The 16913-nt window shown below is 41.9% G+C and overlaps 2 protein-coding genes across 2 annotated transcripts in view; one reads left to right on the top strand and one right to left on the bottom strand.

Annotated features, from left to right (window-relative positions):
• The first annotated feature begins 667 nt into the window (after positions 1–667).
• smfn (small fragment nuclease) lies at positions 668–5289 on the top strand. The gene is made up of 7 exons (XM_042343947.1): positions 668–1002; positions 2196–2279; positions 2366–2443; positions 2790–2901; positions 3418–3526; positions 3863–3916; positions 4780–5289. Exons 1-7 carry the CDS (start codon positions 712–714, stop codon positions 4913–4915), a joined length of 864 nt encoding a protein of 287 aa, XP_042199881.1. The 5' UTR covers positions 668–711; the 3' UTR covers positions 4916–5289.
• An 811-nt stretch (positions 5290–6100) lies between these two features.
• LOC103180299 (CXADR-like membrane protein) overlaps positions 6101–16913 on the bottom strand; it is a 23834-nt gene continuing 13021 nt past the window's right edge. The window contains exons 2-7 of the mRNA XM_007896072.2: positions 12912–13069; positions 11697–11901; positions 9857–10024; positions 9437–9559; positions 8604–8745; positions 6101–8131 (exon numbers count right to left, since the gene is read on the bottom strand). Of these exons, the coding sequence (XP_007894263.1) occupies positions 7834–8131; positions 8604–8745; positions 9437–9559; positions 9857–10024; positions 11697–11901; positions 12912–13069 (1094 nt within the window). The 3' untranslated portion in view covers positions 6101–7833. The remainder of the gene's footprint in view (positions 8132–8603; positions 8746–9436; positions 9560–9856; positions 10025–11696; positions 11902–12911; positions 13070–16913) is intronic.

The following is a 16913-nucleotide window of genomic DNA, read 5'->3' as shown; positions in this document are numbered from 1 at the left end:
TGTATATTTGTGGGCGAACGCGGCAGCCAATGGCGCACAGCAATGTCCCACAAACAGTCGTAGATTGAAAAAGACCAATTTTTATTATTGTTTTGGGTTTTGGAGGATTATTATTAGGCTCTGTGTGGAGTAAGGAAACTTGCCCGAGGTTTCGCCCTCTGCCTGGAATTGAACTCAGGTCTCTCACTTGCAAAGCGAGTGCTCTAACCACTGAGCACTCTAATCCTGGCATTTTGACCCAGCAGAGCCTCGTCACGTCGAGACGTCTCGAAGCGCTTCGCGGAAAATACCGGGGAAAGTGTAGTGACTGTGCATTGCGGGGTTTTTTTTTTTCGCGGGCCGGCGAAAGGCGGCAGCCAACTGCGCCACTGCGGGAAGGGTGGGGGGGGGTTAACTTAAATTTTAGGTTTAAATTTAAAAAATAGGCACCACCAGCGCGACCCCCCCCCACCAAAAAAAAACGTTTTACTTCACGCACAGTGACAGTGGCACAGAACCCGCCCAATTGGGCGGGAACCCGCCCCGGAACCCGCCCCAACCCGCCGGGCCAACTCTGGGGCAGCTGCGGGTGCCGTCAAGTCTGGAGTGTTTTTTTTACGGCATCGCTGCGTTGTTTTTGCGACAGCGACGACGCGAGCCCTGGAACGGGATAGGACAGGGAGTGGGGGGGGGAAAGGAGCCGTAAACGGGATTGGCGCCGGCCGGCGGGAGATGCTGAGCGCGACGGTTAAAAGAGCAGCGAGTCGCTTGTCGCCCCTCTGCCCACCGCCGCCGCCGCTCGCCTCCCCCCCGTCCCCCTCCACCTCCCTCCGCCGCCTCCTTCACCCTCACCCGCCCGGGAACCGCGCGTGCAGGGCGGCGCCGCCTCCTCCTCCTCTCCTCCTCCTCTCCCTCTCCGGCTCGGCTCTCGCCGCCGCCGCCGCCCCGCCGCTGGCAGCCCGGCGCCTGGTCACCATGGCAACGGAGGGTATGGCCCAGAGGATGGTCTGGGTGGACCTGGAGGTAAACGATGATGGCGGCGGCGGCGGTGGTGATGATAACGGCGTTTAATATAACTCGCAAGTGGCTTTTTGTGGGTGAAACGTGGCAGGGGATTGATCCCTGGATGGCAGGCCCTTCCCTCCACCCACACCCCCTCCCCCCCGCACCCCCTCCCCCCCGCACCCCCTCCCCCCCGCACCCCCTCCCCCCCACGCACCCCCTCCCCCCCCCACGCACCCCCTCCCCCCCACGCACCCCCTCCCCCCCACGCACCCCCTCTCCCCCCCCCCCGCACCCCCTCTCCCCCCCCGCACCCCCTCCCCCCCGCACCCCCTCCCCCCCCGCACCCCCCCCCCCCCCCTACACCCCTCCCCCCACACCCCCTCTCCCCCTTACCCCCTCCCCCTCCTGGGGTAATCCAGGGGCGGGCCTGCCAGGCTGGTGGTAATAATAATAATACTAATTATAATTGTAGTAATAAGCCCTTGCATTTGACACCGCGCCTTCGAGACGTCTCCGAAGAGCTTCGCCGCGTAGGGGATTGACTTGACTCACGCGCGTGTTTTTTTTTTGGGCGGATCGAGTGACCGAACCAATAGGTAAACAGAAGCGGGCGGGGGGGGGGGTGTGGAGTAAGGAAACTTGCCCAACATTTTGCACCCACCCCCCCCCCCCCTCGGGATTCGAACCCAAGTCCTCTCGCTTGCCAGGCGAGCGCTCGCTCTAACCGCTAAGCCTCCGGCATCTAAATAAACTGGGTGCAGGCAACTTCAAAATGGGAACAAGTTCTGGTCTAAGTGCCCTAATTCCAAAGCATTGAATTATCTTAAATATCCTTTTTTTTAAAAAAAATCCTAAAGCAGCTTTCCAGGTTTTCCTGATGAATTGCTCAGGACGTGTGTTTTCTGTTGCTATGTTTTGCGAATTAAAATGCACACATTGATTTGTGGATATTGCTGTGTAGTTTATGTTGTGCGTTATTACTTGTAGGGGAGTAAATTTTGTACCGTGTCAGTTTTAGGTCTGTCGGTTGTGTGCTGTGGTCAGTGAACTGTTTAACTGAGAAAGGTGATGAGTCAGCTCTACAGAATCACCACTTAGCCATTTTATTGCATTACAAGAGGCCTCCATTTTCGAACTGCTGATCATGAGAAAAATGTTCATTAACCTGTAAAAGGCTTTCAAATATTTATCTGATTTTTTTTCGTTTACAGATGACTGGGTTGGACATAGAAAAAGATAAAATCATTGAAATGGCTTGCATTATAACTGATTCAGACTTGAATATTTTGGCAGAGGCAAGTTAAACCCTTTTCAAATTAAAGACTTACTGTTTTTTGTTTCTTAAAAATCAATTTTAAAAAAATTGACTTTCTTTTATCAGGGTCCACATTTGATAATTAATCAACCAGATGAATTGCTGGACAGTATGTCAGATTGGTGTAGGGAGCAGCATGGAAAGGTAAAGTGATGTTTGATTACCTACTTTCGGTTTACATCTGCATATAAAACCATCTGGTTTAAAATCTGCTGGATGGCAATCTTATAGCACCCCTTGATTAGCTCACGGTGCCCCCAACGCTCTATCCAGTGTTTGTGTCCAAGCTTACTTAAACAGCAGCTCTAAAGTATGAATCTGTGTAACAAGGTACAACAATCTTAGCAATATTGAGAGCATGATTATTAATATGATGATCCCAAACTTCAACTTTCTGCGATGCAATGTATATCATCTCTACGATGATCTAGGGAAAGAATCTAATCTAGACCTATTTCTCAGAGTTTGTATGAATGTTTCCTCTTTGTAGTCTGGCCTCACACAGGCAGTGCGGGACAGCAAGATGAGCCTGCAACAAGCAGAATACGAGTTTCTGTCATTTGTACGCCAGCAGACCCCACCAGGCCTCTGTCCTCTAGCAGGTAGGTTTGGTAGGAGAGTCTTGTGGAGCTTAGAAATGACTACCTCCAAATTATTTGTATAAGGTTATGTGCTCAATGGGAATAGAAGAGGTTAAGCTAATTTGATTAGATTTAAGTGATTTGTACGCTTTCATTAGGCAGCCTGTTTTGAAAGGTCAAGAGAATTAATCGAAGAAAATCTTCGGCTGGGGGTATCGAGGATATGATTTTAAGATTGTGACTAGGCGAATATCCCCTAGGGGAGATTTAGAAGGTCAAGAACTTCTCCCAGAGGGTTGTTGAGGTATGGAGTGATTTGCCAGGGATGGCTGAAGCAGGTGTTTGGTGCATCTAAAATATAATTGGACAAGGGCATACAGAGAGAGGGTATGAGGGAAAGAACATAATTTGCATTAGGACGGATGGCTTCTTCAATATCTCAAAGCACATCAGTTTATGTATGACTTTGTATTTTATTTGTAGGCAGAGGGGGAAGGAAGATTAGATTAATGTTCCATACATTTTGTTTATTTCTAGGAAATTCTGTCCATGCTGATAAGAAGTTCCTGGACAAATTCATGCCACAGTTGATGAGACATTTACATTACAGAATAATTGATGTCAGCACGCTTAAGGAATTATGCAGGTAAAGATTGCTGCTGTTTGGTCTTTTGCACCCGATGTTTGTTGCCAAATTAAACAACAAAAATACCGATTAGGGCTTCAGTCTCTACTATTCATTGAACCCCGGAGGGTGTCTAGTTTGATACACTATCTCTGCTGATTAGCTTGGGTAGCAGTAAGGCTGCTACAATTGGCTCAGTATCCCTGCTCTTGGGAGAAGAAAATCATCCATGGTTCCTGATTGGTACACTTTGTTTTTGTTGATATGTGTTGATGGGGTTGAGGGATGAGCAGGAGGATTAGTGTGAGTTAAAAGTAGGCAGTCTAGAAATGGAACTTATTTTTTTTATGCTTTCAGGCGCTGGTATCCAGAAGAATATAAAGAGGCACCAAAGAAGAGGGCATCACACAGGTATGACTACCTACACTCTGTTTGCTTGGAGCACTGATACAAAAAGATAGGGGAAGGGCGAAATCTCTCTGTTCTTTTACATCCCGATAATCTGAAGTGAAATGACCTGGAGCCTCTTAATCTGTTAGACCCCCAGCACTGCATAGGTGTGTCACCTTAGACTCTGTGGGTTCCAAGTTCGATTTTAGGTGGTGTCCGCTTTCATGTGGAAGTTGTGAAATTTGTGGGTGAAATTGCTGAGAGGGAGCATGTAAATGAGAAAAAGGAGGGAGCCAAGGATAGAGCCTTTGGGTATGCCACAGGTTACCGTGCGGGGGTGGGAGAAGAAACTGTTTGCAGAGGAGGTGGGTCAAGTAGGACTGGAACCAGGAGAGTGCTGAGGTGGATGAGGGAGGACAGGCAGTCGAGGAAGATGGCATGTTCAACTGTGTCGAAGGCGGTGGAAAGGGCCAAGGGGCAAGGAAGCAAAGGGAGCCCTGTCAAAGAGAGAGATTGCTATCTGACTTTGACAAGTGCAAACTATTAAAATTATGGCTCAGGTAGGACAATGGCTTCTGGAATAGATTTTTGGGAGCTGACAATATCCATGAAATGGTAGTATAGCACAATACTATAAATCTCTTGGTCTTTTTATTAGTGCCTTGAATAAAGTATTCTAGCGTAATTCTAATTCCATGTTTTTTCCCCATGTACCGTCTAAAATCTTTCCTCCAAATGTGCCTATCCAATTCCCTTTTAAATGTACCAATTGAATGCTCCCATCAGCCAATAAGTTTTGGACAAGAGTTTGGTTAAAAAATCTGCTTCTACATTATATCAACCTTTTTAAAAGGATTGTAAGTGTTTTAATTTTAATATTTCAGAGCATTGGATGATATTTGTGAGAGCATCAAAGAACTAAAGTTTTACAGAAAACACATATTTAAGGAAAACAAAATTGATGAGAAAAAGAGAAAAACTCACTTGGAGAATGGCGAGAATGAGAAACGGGAGAGCTAAGGAACTTACGTATCCAGAAGATTGTCTAACAAACTTGAAATGTCTGTTTGCATAGTTTTGAATACTTTAGGACTAAGATAATGTAGTTTCAATATTCAAAAAAGATTAATTTTTTTTCTGTATTTTGTTTGTCTTTTTCAAAGACTAAACAATTGTAATAACACAATTGATAATGAGTCACTTTCACTATTAGTTGGATTTTGGTTACAAATTAGCACTTCAGTATTAATTTAAACTACAGTAGGAACGAATGCAATTTTTTGCATTTATGGTGTGTAATAAATCTGACTACTTTTGTTTTAACCTTAAGTGCATTTATTGTTCTCTACTGTGGTTTCTTTGGGAAGGGGTGGAATAAATCTCCTTTCACTAAATACTACTTAGTTATATTACTGTTTGCACAGTGACTGCATTTCTTCCTCCTCTGGATTTCTGTGGCATGAATTTCATTTCTAATTGTTGCACGTCAGACCATAGGAAGGGACGAAGAGTTTCATTGACTCTGGTCATTAAAAACATGCAGCAGCCAATTTGCAGTGCATGAAAACTGATAGAATGCATATACTCTATAATACAATCCTAATCTACACTGAGAATGTGCTATCACTGAAGAAGGATGAGAATGACTGGAGTACCCTTCACCCCTTATCAACACAGTCCTGAATCTTCCATAATACTGTGTATAAGAAGTCTTAATCTGCAGTGTGGTTTCTTGTTGATAATGACTAGCTGGAAATGAAGTGTTGCACAATGTGATAAATATATTGTAATATAACAATAGATGTTCTACAGCCAGGCTAGCAGGCTCCATTACCGCTTGTGGGCAAACTTGTTTTGGGCAAAAATTAGCTCTCATTCCAGCTTGGTTCCTGTATTCTTAGTATTTCTACTGATTTTCACCCTTGACCACTAAATTTCAAAAAGCTAAGTTATAATAACTCAGCAGCCTGATTATATTCCTTAAGCAAAGATGAAATGACAAGCTGTCTAGGCTGTTAAGTCTCCGGTGTAATAATTTGCTTAATTATTTGGAAGAAGGAGTTTGGGTATCATTTATGTGCGTCTAGTTTCTGATTGCCCCAGTCACACGTTTTTATTTCTTTATTGCAACTTTTTTTTTACTGCAGATGAAATTTTGCAGACATTGATTCGCTTTTGGGAAACAGAAACAAGCAATATAAACAATAAATTAAAATTATTATTTTACTGGAGAATTGTTACAAGGTTCAACCCAGAACACACTGAATTACAAAAATATACATTTGCACTTGAAATGAGACACTTTTTTTACATTATTATTGTACTAAACCAGTGTCATTTTTGCTCAAGTCATATGTATTCAAATGTGTGTTTGGCAATTCACAGATGATCTTTTGAGGACATAAGTGCTTTCAATATTACTGACTTCAAGCATTTTAGAGCAGAAGGCAACTTCATAAAAAGATTACATCTAATGAAAAGAACAGCACATTAGCACAGAGTGCAATAACTACCGATTGTTTTTCCCTTTAAACTCTCGCAGTGATTCTACTTGTCATTTAGTTAAGGCTCTGTTTCTTCCCTTTCTGCACATCCTTTTTTATTTCCACACGTTGGTCAAAACTTTAGAAAACACCAGTACAATACAAAATTACATTTGTAAAACCCCTTTCACGTCAGGAGGATGTCCCAAGTACTCCATGGATGGGATAGAAGTTGAAATCGATCTATGGGTCTGAGTTGATGTGTCGCTCACTATCTGAGGCAGCAATAAACGAGGCAAACAAGATGCTGGGCTATATTGCTAAATCAGTTGAGTTTAGATCCCTTTGGCTCTTTCTGGAATACGGCAAGCAGGATGCATTCCTCTGGGCAAGAGAGCATATTCCGATTCAGACAAGTGAAATTTTCTGCAGACGTGGACCTCAGTAGTTTGGTTTGGATACTCTTAAATATGGTGATCGGTTTCCACATGTGTCAGTCTAACCAAACTCATATTCTCATTTCTGTGTTATCAATGTATACCCACTCTGCTGTGTTGTGTATAGAGGAAAACAAGGAAGTATACTTTGTGATGATATTGCAAGCCATTTGTAGAACGTGGTAAGATTATGTGACAAATTAATATTTATCTATATAGTGTGTGTATATACACATATGGCGACAACATATTCAAAGGTGAATATGAGACATTCACAGCAAAGAAATTACATTGATTTAAAGAAGAAAAATGTGTCCTTCAAATCAATGAGTGTTGGGGAAACACAGGGAAATGGCTCTTATCATTTCATGCATTTTTATGTAAAATAATTTGTTCAGCAGCTTGGACAAAAATACACTTGGAAGCAAACTTGAATAGATCAGAGTGGCTGCCATAGGGGTAACAGAATGGCATTCTTCACACATTAGGAATTCACTCCACATTTTGCAAAAATTAAACCAGTGCTATTTGTATGAAAACATTTACAAAATGTCCCTCCTCCAGAATACAAAAGATTGTCTCTCTGCTTCCATTTTTCTTCCAATGACATCTCCCAACTCTGAGCTGTGTTGTAGTATTTCTCAATTGTTCTCAACCAATATTGGAATATTGTTTAAAAGTTTAACAAATAAAGTTAGAAAGAAAATGAAGCTCCAAATAATGGGTACCTGTTTTTGTGGAAGTTCTTCAAACCAACATACTGCGTCTGCTTACAGACAATTTCATCCTGTTTACTTGACATCATTTGCTCATGGCAGAATCAGGAAAAGGAAGATTGTCCAACCTTAAAATTATAATAATACCTTTGATAACAGCTCCTCATAATGCCTTCGAAACGTCTCTTAAGATTTCACAGAATTTTACTGTAAAGTGTAGTGATTGGATAATTTGTAGGTGAACAATAATTATTACTTGCTGAAATTCCCTTAAAGATCTCCCCTTTAGAAGCAAGCCGTGCTCACACAGTCTGGAATGCCCTGGTTTGGGCTGGTATCATAACTGGCACCGCTCCCATTCTCTTTATGTTTGCGTGGCTTGGTCCATTCTGGTTAGATGTAGCCTCTTTTGCTGGCACTTGTGCATAGGCAATGTGCGGCCTGACCTCGTCAGCGCTTAGTGTTACTGTTCGAGGCTGCTGGTAGTATGTGCTGTCGTTTCTGATGGACTTGACCGAACAGGAGCCAGATAGAGTGCTTCCTGTTCCCGATGAGGAGTGTGTGTTAACCAGCTTCACCTTCGGTGCTTCAGCGTCTTCCCTGTTCAACACAAAAAGGAAAAAGCACACTGTGCTCATTTAAGATTAGAACTTACAATCAGCACATCCCGTTCTATAACTTGTTTCAGAAAAATTCAGTTGGATTTGATTTGCAGCCATAATTGCAGGCACATGTGGAGTTCCTGACATGTGCTTATACAGTAAAACTCGGACAAGTTCTATCAGTCGGGACCATAATATTTAATATGACTTGCAGGAAGTTCGAGTTGCAGGCAAACTATAAGTCAAAGAAAATCCGATTTAATCAATAATCTACACTGCTCGTGCGTAATTCAATGCAGCCGGTAAAGCACGCATGAGGTGGCAGGTCAAGACTACATTTCCCGAGATTCAATGCGTCTTGACCCGTTGCTGCATGAGCACTTACCGCACTTAATGCGTAAGTCTTCAAAACCAATTGGATTCCTCCATGATTGTTTTGCATGTGTTAAGAAGCTGATTGAAACTCTCACCTAATCTCATTTGGTATTTCTACTTCCTCGTGCTTGTGCTTTTTCTTGGTCTGTAGCATGAACCATACGATAAAAAAGATTAATAATAGGCCGACTATTACTCCAATAATAGCACCAGCGACAACTCCGGAATCTTTCACTTCTACAAACGAAAAAAAAATAACAACAAATTAATGGCGTCACATTCTGGAACTAAATCTGAAGAGTTTTTTTTTAAAAAAGGCTTAAACTAAGCCAAGACTTTCACTGTAAAAGTCAAACCTCTTTTTAATATTCTTGAACGCACTGATATTTTTGTTTAACAAACATTTGCCACAGGATGCCTGCATTTCCTAAAGTAATCGCGTCGTTGCAATTCTGTTCTTACTCCCAGTTGCATTTGCTTTTGCAAAACTATGTTTGGGGGAAAAAAAACAGCTGATTGCGGCACAGAGACAAATGGGCCAAATAGCCCCTTCTGTGGAGAAAATGTTTAATTTTCTACATGGATTTTAGTTGTTTTTTTCAATGAGAAGAGATACCAGGAATTTCCAGAGGAGGGAGGGACAGGAAGGTGCTGACAGACACAACAACAGCAATTCGCATTCATGTAGCATCTTGTCTCGAAGCACTTAACAGTGATGGAGCTTGATGGCAAGCCTAGGGTAGAGGCTCGGTAAGTCTGAGATACTTTAAGCAATTTAACTCCTCATCCTCTCAACCACGATGTAGTTTGATATAGAGTCCATAAAGATGGACAAAAGATAATTAGTTAAACTTAATTTTAGCTATGGTGAGTAGGCTCTCTCCCACCTCAATCTTATTGGTACCATTTATTCAGGCATATAACTCACGCATAATTGTTACACGGATATGACAACTGTCTTCTCCTGCCTCGTTGAATGCAATACACCGGTACAGGCCAGTGCTCTCTTGGCTCAGGTTCTTCATCATCAGCACTTCTGGGATACTTGAATCTGAAAGTGAAACCACTGTTATTTGGACGGTGAATTCTAGATGGAAAAGCCTGTGGTTCAAAAATGACCCAAGAAGTGCTATGTATTACCATCTTACAGTATCGAGAACTCTTTAGATATAGCCCCTGTATCACATTGCATCTATTGCCCTTTCAACTACTGTGTAAACCAGAATTCTCAATCTGTCATCACATTATAACACATACGCCGTCATTGTATAAACACAAATAAAACTAACCGATAATGGTTTTGCGTTTGATAAAAGCTCCTGTGTTCAGTGAAATGTCAATCACTTACCTATGTGTGAACTAGATGGAAATTTGGCTTGGTGACCATTGGCATCTGAAACCCATTCCCACCTGTACTGGATGGGGTTAGTGCCTTTCTCTGATTTACACTGAAGCTTGATGTCATTCCCTTGCAGTAATTTTCCTTGGATTCGACACTTAGGTTTGGAAGGTTTCACTAAAATACAACAGAAGTATTTTGACATGCTAATGAGCTGTGGAATTTAATAATTGATTATCGTTAAATCCTTAAATTACATCCAGTTATAGTGCACATTGGGTTACGGTTAACAATTCATATACATGTGAAACCTGTAGCTATGTCGGTGTGCTGTGCGGTTAGTACGTGTCGAAAACAACTTCAAATGCCAATCAGAATCAAAACAATAATAAATTGGTCATTTTCAATTCATGACTGTTGGTGGGACAGACCCTGCTGTGCGCAATTGGCTGCCGCTTTTCGCCCACAAATATACGGTCAATTCACTTTACAGCATATTCTGTGAAGCGCTTTGAGACGTCGAGAAGGCGTGAAAATCGCTAAATCAAATGCGAGGATTATTATTGTTGCTGTGTAAGCAGGTGGAAATTGTGCTCTCCACAAGTCTGTAGATCAAACAGTCGATTTATACATCACAAATGTTGTATATTGACTGGTTCAGCTCAATGCCTTCAGTCGCCTGCTGACAATGTCAGAGGGAAGGCCACTTTCAGCTACGCCAAGAAAACTCCTCTCTAGCTGGTCAGCGAGTTTGCATCTTCCACGGATGCAAACAATAAACTCTTAACTGTCGGGAACGGGCGAACCGGGATTTGTTTCACCATTTCATGATTTATGTTGCAACAGCGATGATCTCTACGATCCTGATGGCTTTCCAAGTTACGTAGATTTACATAGTGTGCAGCACAGAAACAGGATTTTCGTTCCAACCAGTCCGTGCCTGCGTTTATGCCCCACATCACACTCGATCCCCTTCTCCCTCCATCCTTCTGACTGTTTGGGCAGCATTTGTTTGTAAGTTGTTGGTAAGTGACTCCGTGTAGTTACAGCAGATGGCGCTCCGGTTTACGTGGACCCACTCCTGACGGTTTCTTAAAAAACTAATGCTCATTTTCTCTGACTTTATAAGAGGGAGTTCAAATAGTGAAAGGAAAGCTATTTTTTTTCCCATGAAAGTAATTCGGGGCTATTGTTCAAACTCACTTCAAAGGTCAAGCGCTCCTTCAGAATCGAACGACGACAGATTGCATTTGTGCAGCGCCTTTCACCGTCGGGAGGAAGTCCCAAAGCGCTGGGCGGTCAAGGATGTGCTGAGGGTTGGAATCAAGAGGGATGGAGGGTGACTGAGCTGGAGTAGCAGCTGAGATTATGAGCTCAGGTCTCGGAATGGGGCTTGAAAATACCTTTGTGGTATTATTCTGTTCTTTTAATACTAGATCCAAGTTTATGTATTTTACAATGTGTCCTAATACGTGAGCTCGTCGTCCCCAGACTCCAGGCTGACAGTCGAATGCGGTACTCCGGAGTCACAATCTTGAGACAAACAGAAATGCAGTCTGCTTGCTTTTGGGGCAACATTAAAGATCCCGTGACATTATTTGAAAGAGAAAATAATTTTTCCTGGGTGGCCAAATCAACAATCTCCCACATTAATTAGTTATTCACCTCCTAACTGTTTGTGAGACTTGCTGTGTTTTCCTACATGCACTATACCTGACATTGCTTTGACGCATTTTGTCATGATAAAGTTGGATAAAATACAAATGCTTTCTCTATGTGAATATTTTCAGCAATTACACTAAATCTATTGAGGTGTAAATGGCTTTCTATTTGACACTCATGGACTTACCTAAAACGATCAGATTAATAGGAGATTTCAGGTCATAGACGCCCTCATTTTTCACTTTACATGTATAGAGTCCAGAATCTGTTGACTGTAGGGATGTTATTTTTATAGAAGCATCTCCCGTTAGATAATCTGCTGCAAAGGAGACCCTTCCTTTCTGCTTATCGCTCACATTGTTGTACACTGTTCTTCCTGAATATGTGATAACCTGTGTAACAAACAGAAAGTGATCAAATTAGCCTTTTAGGGGGTTGCTTTTATTATAAATCCAAGATGTTGTTGTTGTTGCTTAGGCCCTAGAGGTAGTGCGGACGAGAGCAACAAGAATGATCCCCTGTGTTTCTGAGCAATGATTAGACAAGTAGGGCTTTGCAGTCTTGGGAGAACCTGACTCCGAAAGGACCTCACAGTTACATCAAATTTTAAATCGGATTGAAAAAGTAAATCAGATCAAAACTTTTCCAGGAGAGTAGATGAAGAGGACACAGGTTTAGGGTTTCTCTCTATAACTCCTGGTGACATTGCCTTCCATATGTAACCTGAACAAATCCTGTCCTGCATTGGTTAACATGCACTACAATGCAGATTCTTACTGTGACTTTCCCATTATTTTCCAATTTTATTGTGGTTAAACAAACCTCCATCACGCAGACTTATGACGCTCGCTTGCACCATTAGGTTGTAAACATTATTTTGTTGAACGGGCGCTGAATGCAAGTCAGGACTTTGCACAAAGAGAGGGGCAGAAGATCATAGCTGAAGTCAATAAGTCAAGTTCAAACAGCTGCCAGCAGCTGGGACAAAAGCCGAACTTTGGCAGAGTGCGGGAGCAGGTTTTCAGCTCAGCCCCCGGCTACTGGGAAATTAGAGAAGGGGAAGGGGAGAAAACCCACAAACGGAAAATAGATTGGGGTAAAAAAAAACTGTAAAATAATACACAATGTGGTACGATAGCTAGTTAGCAATTGCAAATTTTCCTCGTGACAGAAACACAAACTGGTGAGTGGTGTTTCCAATGTTTGTCCATGTTTGATGATTATAGGGATTAACTACAACGAGCATTGCTGTTTGTTTTACATTTTAAAAAAACGGCAAAAGTACCATTAAAGTTATTAAACGAGCACTGGACTCCAAACGTCAGCATATCATCCCGTTGAACCGTCAAATGTTAGAACAATAATTGGCTGTAATATAAACTATCTGCAAAAGGATGCTCACCACTTTCTGACCGGGCTCAGAGTCTTGCAAAAGCCACTCGATATCCAAGTTTCCTGAAACCGAGTGATCGAAGCGATGTCGACATGGTAAAATGACGTCCTGCTCCTCAACCTTCTTTATTTCAGACTCAGACGCTACAGTCCGCAATCCAGCACAGCCTAAGGGTTAAACAATTTAAAAAATGGCATTAGAAAATTAGCAGCAAGAAAACATGGTTTGGATTCATAGTCCCATTGCTCCAAAAACAGTTTACTGTATATAGAAGTAAACATTTTCTGCACAAAAAAGGGTAATGTGTCTGTGCTACAATTTACTTTCACAAAACTCCCAACAAATTCCCGAGGGAGCTGCACAATTTCAGTGGTTGTTCTGTCAAATGATTGTCTAACTGTGAAGGCAATTGAGAGAAATCTCTACAAGTAATATAATCCTCATAATTCACCCTTGAATAGTCACACAGCAGATGCCAGTATAATTATAATTTTTCACCTACAATTGTAAATATGTGTGAAGGACACGAAAGTACATCCAAATTGTATTTTGGTTCCCATGGTGCTATTTGAAAAGAGAAAGGAGTTTCTCCCAGTGTCCATGGTCTGATTTTTGTTGAATATCTATGAAAAAGAATGTTAAGCTCCTATAAAATGGACACAAAACTAACATTACCAAAATCTAGTGTGAAATTATATTATAAAATTCAAGATTATCACAAAAACTAATTTAGACAGACAGTTGATAATAGCAGTGAAGTATAAGGGGAATTGAGAATGGCAAAGATCTATCTCACAAATGGTGGATAAGAGTCTATGGATGTTGTCTACATGGACTTCCAGAAGGCATTTGATAAGGTTCTGCACAAGAGCTTATTCGCAAAAATGAAAGCGCGTGGAGTCGGAGGTAACCTTGCGATGTGGCTTGGAAATGGACTGTGAGGCAGGAAACAGAGAGTAGGGATAAAGGGAACGTTCTCCGATTGGCAGCATGTGACAAGTGGTGTTCCCCAGTGGTCTTGTATTGGGCCTTCAGATTTTCACCATATATATAAACGACTGGGATGAAGGGATAGAGTTTTATATCCAAATTTGTAGATGACACAACGTTAGGAGGCGAGGTAAATTGTGTACATGGGAGCAGGAAGTCGCAAAGGAATTTAGACAGATTAAGGGAGTGGGCAAAACTGTGGCAGATGGAGTTCAATATGAGGAAGTGTGGGGTCATCGACTATGGATACAAAAGCCTAACGTTTTTTATGGTGAGAAACCAAGAACTGTGGAGGAGCAAAGGAATTTGGGTGTTCATTGTACATAAATCGCTAAAAACAAGCTCATAGGCAGTGCCTCCCTCCTATGATACTTCAGGTTTCCCTGATGAGAGCGCTGAATAAGTTGAATGTGTCTTATATTAATATAATAGTCTTCTGCAGATCTGAACTCACTTGATTAGGCAATGTCTCCCGGCATCCTGTTTGTCCTGTTAATTGATAGTGTAGCATGGAATTAGGAAGCTAGAAATACACATGAAGAAGGGAACAAAAAAAGTATTTGAAGGAAGAAGCGGGTGGAGACTCATGTGGAGTATAAGCAATGGCACGGACGGACTGGTTGGTGCAAATGTGATGTGAGAAGCCATCGCTGCACTGCAAACCCATTAGCCTGACCTCAATAATAGGAAAATAATGGAGTTGATTATTTGAAAAAAGGAAGGTTATCTTGATGAAAATAAAATAACAAATGACAGCCACCTCTACACAAAGAGAGGCTGTGTGACATCAGGAAAAGCAAACAGCTCCTCTTTCTGAAGCCACGCTGGCTGTCATTCATTAAATATTGCGTATAATGGCAATATATCCTGCCAGAAAAAGTAGGCTCAGCCGTAGCCTACATTTAGTATCAGAAATATGAAATGTTTTCAGTTTCTTCCGCGGTGTATAGCATATGCTTATGTGTTGAATTATGCTGTGGCTTCGGAAACGTATTTTCAAGAAATGTTTCATTGTCTCATTTGATTTTTATCTTGCGGCATCAAATAGCAATACTCAAGGGAAAGAAATGAAAGCAGAGTGAGTGTTTCTCTGAAAAAAATGACTCAGATTGCAAAGCAGCATGACTGACTGTGGTGTGTGTGCAGGGCTGTGAGGCATAATGCAATGTGCCCCCAACCAGCGAGTCTGTGCGAAGGAGGTTTGATCTGTTTTGGCTGAAAGCACTTCCTTTTGCTTTCCAAAGAAAATAAAATATTTTATATCCCAGAACCAGATGTTTAGGAAGATGAAGCCAGTCTTTAAAGTCGAAGTAAACTGTTTACACAGACGCTGAACGCAAAAGTGACTGCTTTTCAGTCTGTCTGGGCTGGGGTTTTTTTTTCAGTGCAGTTGCAAATATTGATGGCATAAAAGTCATTATTTCGAAATAGTAATGTGATGAAATATAAGAAGGTACCTTAATTAGCAATCATGTATCCTGCACTATGATTTAAACTGGAAAATATGCAGATTATCTCATATGACATAATTTCATTACATCCAGACCTGTCTGGTGGCCCATTTGCGCTTTAAAATCTCTCAGCTTTGATTGATCTACGAGTCTTGTTGACTAAAGAAAGAGTCCTACAGGAAACATGGAAATGGCAAAACATTTAAAAACATGTACAGATACCACTACTCACAACCAAACTCTAAAACCATAAAAGTTGAAGAGTTTTTCTTATGAAATTGTTGCATTTTTAAAAATACTCAAAAAGTGGGAGAAAGAGTAGATGCTGTGAAAGCCAGCGTTGCAACAGGCACATATTGCTTTCTGCTGTGCTGACATTTATATTGTTCTATCGGATTATAAAAGCTCCGTTCAGCCCGGTGAAGGTGGTCAGAGGCCTGACCCCAGCCGGAGCTGCTCCTGTTTTAGCAGCGCTCACATCAGCGTCACATCCCCAGGTACCACCATCCATCCGTTCCCACTGAGGGAGACACCAGTGGCCACTCCACCTGTATTGTAAGGTGACCAAAACGTCGTGCTATCTACCCTATTATCTAAAAATATATATATATCATCACTTTTTTAAAACTTATTAGACAGTGTAATGGTATCCCGACTTTTTGATCACCTTGTGTAAGATTGTCGCTGCAAATGTATGTAAGATTATATACAGAATACTCTGTGAGGCACTTTGAAACACCTCAATGACGTGATAAGGCACTCGGCCAAATGCAAGGATTATTACTAATTATTATTTGTGCGTACAATGTCTTTCTAATGTTGCTCAACTTATAACCAAAGAGCCCCGAAAAATGTATATAAGTCTGGCTCAGGGTCAGACTTCGCCACTGTCAAGTGCTCCGGGGTGCTACCCTACGTGAAGGACGCTATATAAACGCGAGTTGTTGTTATCTCCCCATATAGTGGGGGAGCAACAGAGAGTAATGTAATGGCTCGCGGTCCTGCAGATCAAAGGTGGGCAGACACGGGACTTGCCAACCTGTGTAACTGATCCCTGTAGATAAAGGCAGCAGTTTTCAAGTCAGGACGACATCCCACGGCCCGAACACTCCCTTGCACTCAACGAACCCCTTTCTGCTCCACTATTGGTGACCGAGTCTTCAGAGCTTATACACTAACCTCTAGCACTCCCTCCTTTTATCCCTCCACCTCACCCTCTTTCTTTTGGTCTTTTAAGTCCTTACTCAAAACCTCCCAATTCCCCACCCCTCCTCTCCCTTACTTGGCACTCCTCCCCATCCTTGTAAAATGCTTCAAGACATTGCCCTATATAAAGGACTCTGTATAAATTAAAATTATTGCTGATGAAAAGGTTTGGGAAGGTGCGCCACATAAGCTTCCTGGAATATGAATCTAGTTATGTGCCTGCGTGCAGTTGTTAAGGAAAAAAAACGTAAGCGTCTATTTACAGAGACAGAAATTTAGAAATATTTTGACCGTTTTAATCTGTTTTTGATGTCAGTTTTCTTTTCCCAATTTCTCCCGTCTATGCATCTATTGTATACACAGT

This window comes from Callorhinchus milii, unplaced genomic scaffold (assembly GCF_018977255.1).
Source record: "Callorhinchus milii isolate IMCB2004 unplaced genomic scaffold, IMCB_Cmil_1.0 Scaffold25, whole genome shotgun sequence".
Taxonomy (NCBI): domain Eukaryota; kingdom Metazoa; phylum Chordata; class Chondrichthyes; order Chimaeriformes; family Callorhinchidae; genus Callorhinchus; species Callorhinchus milii.
This window is presented reverse-complemented; position numbering and strand designations above follow the sequence as displayed.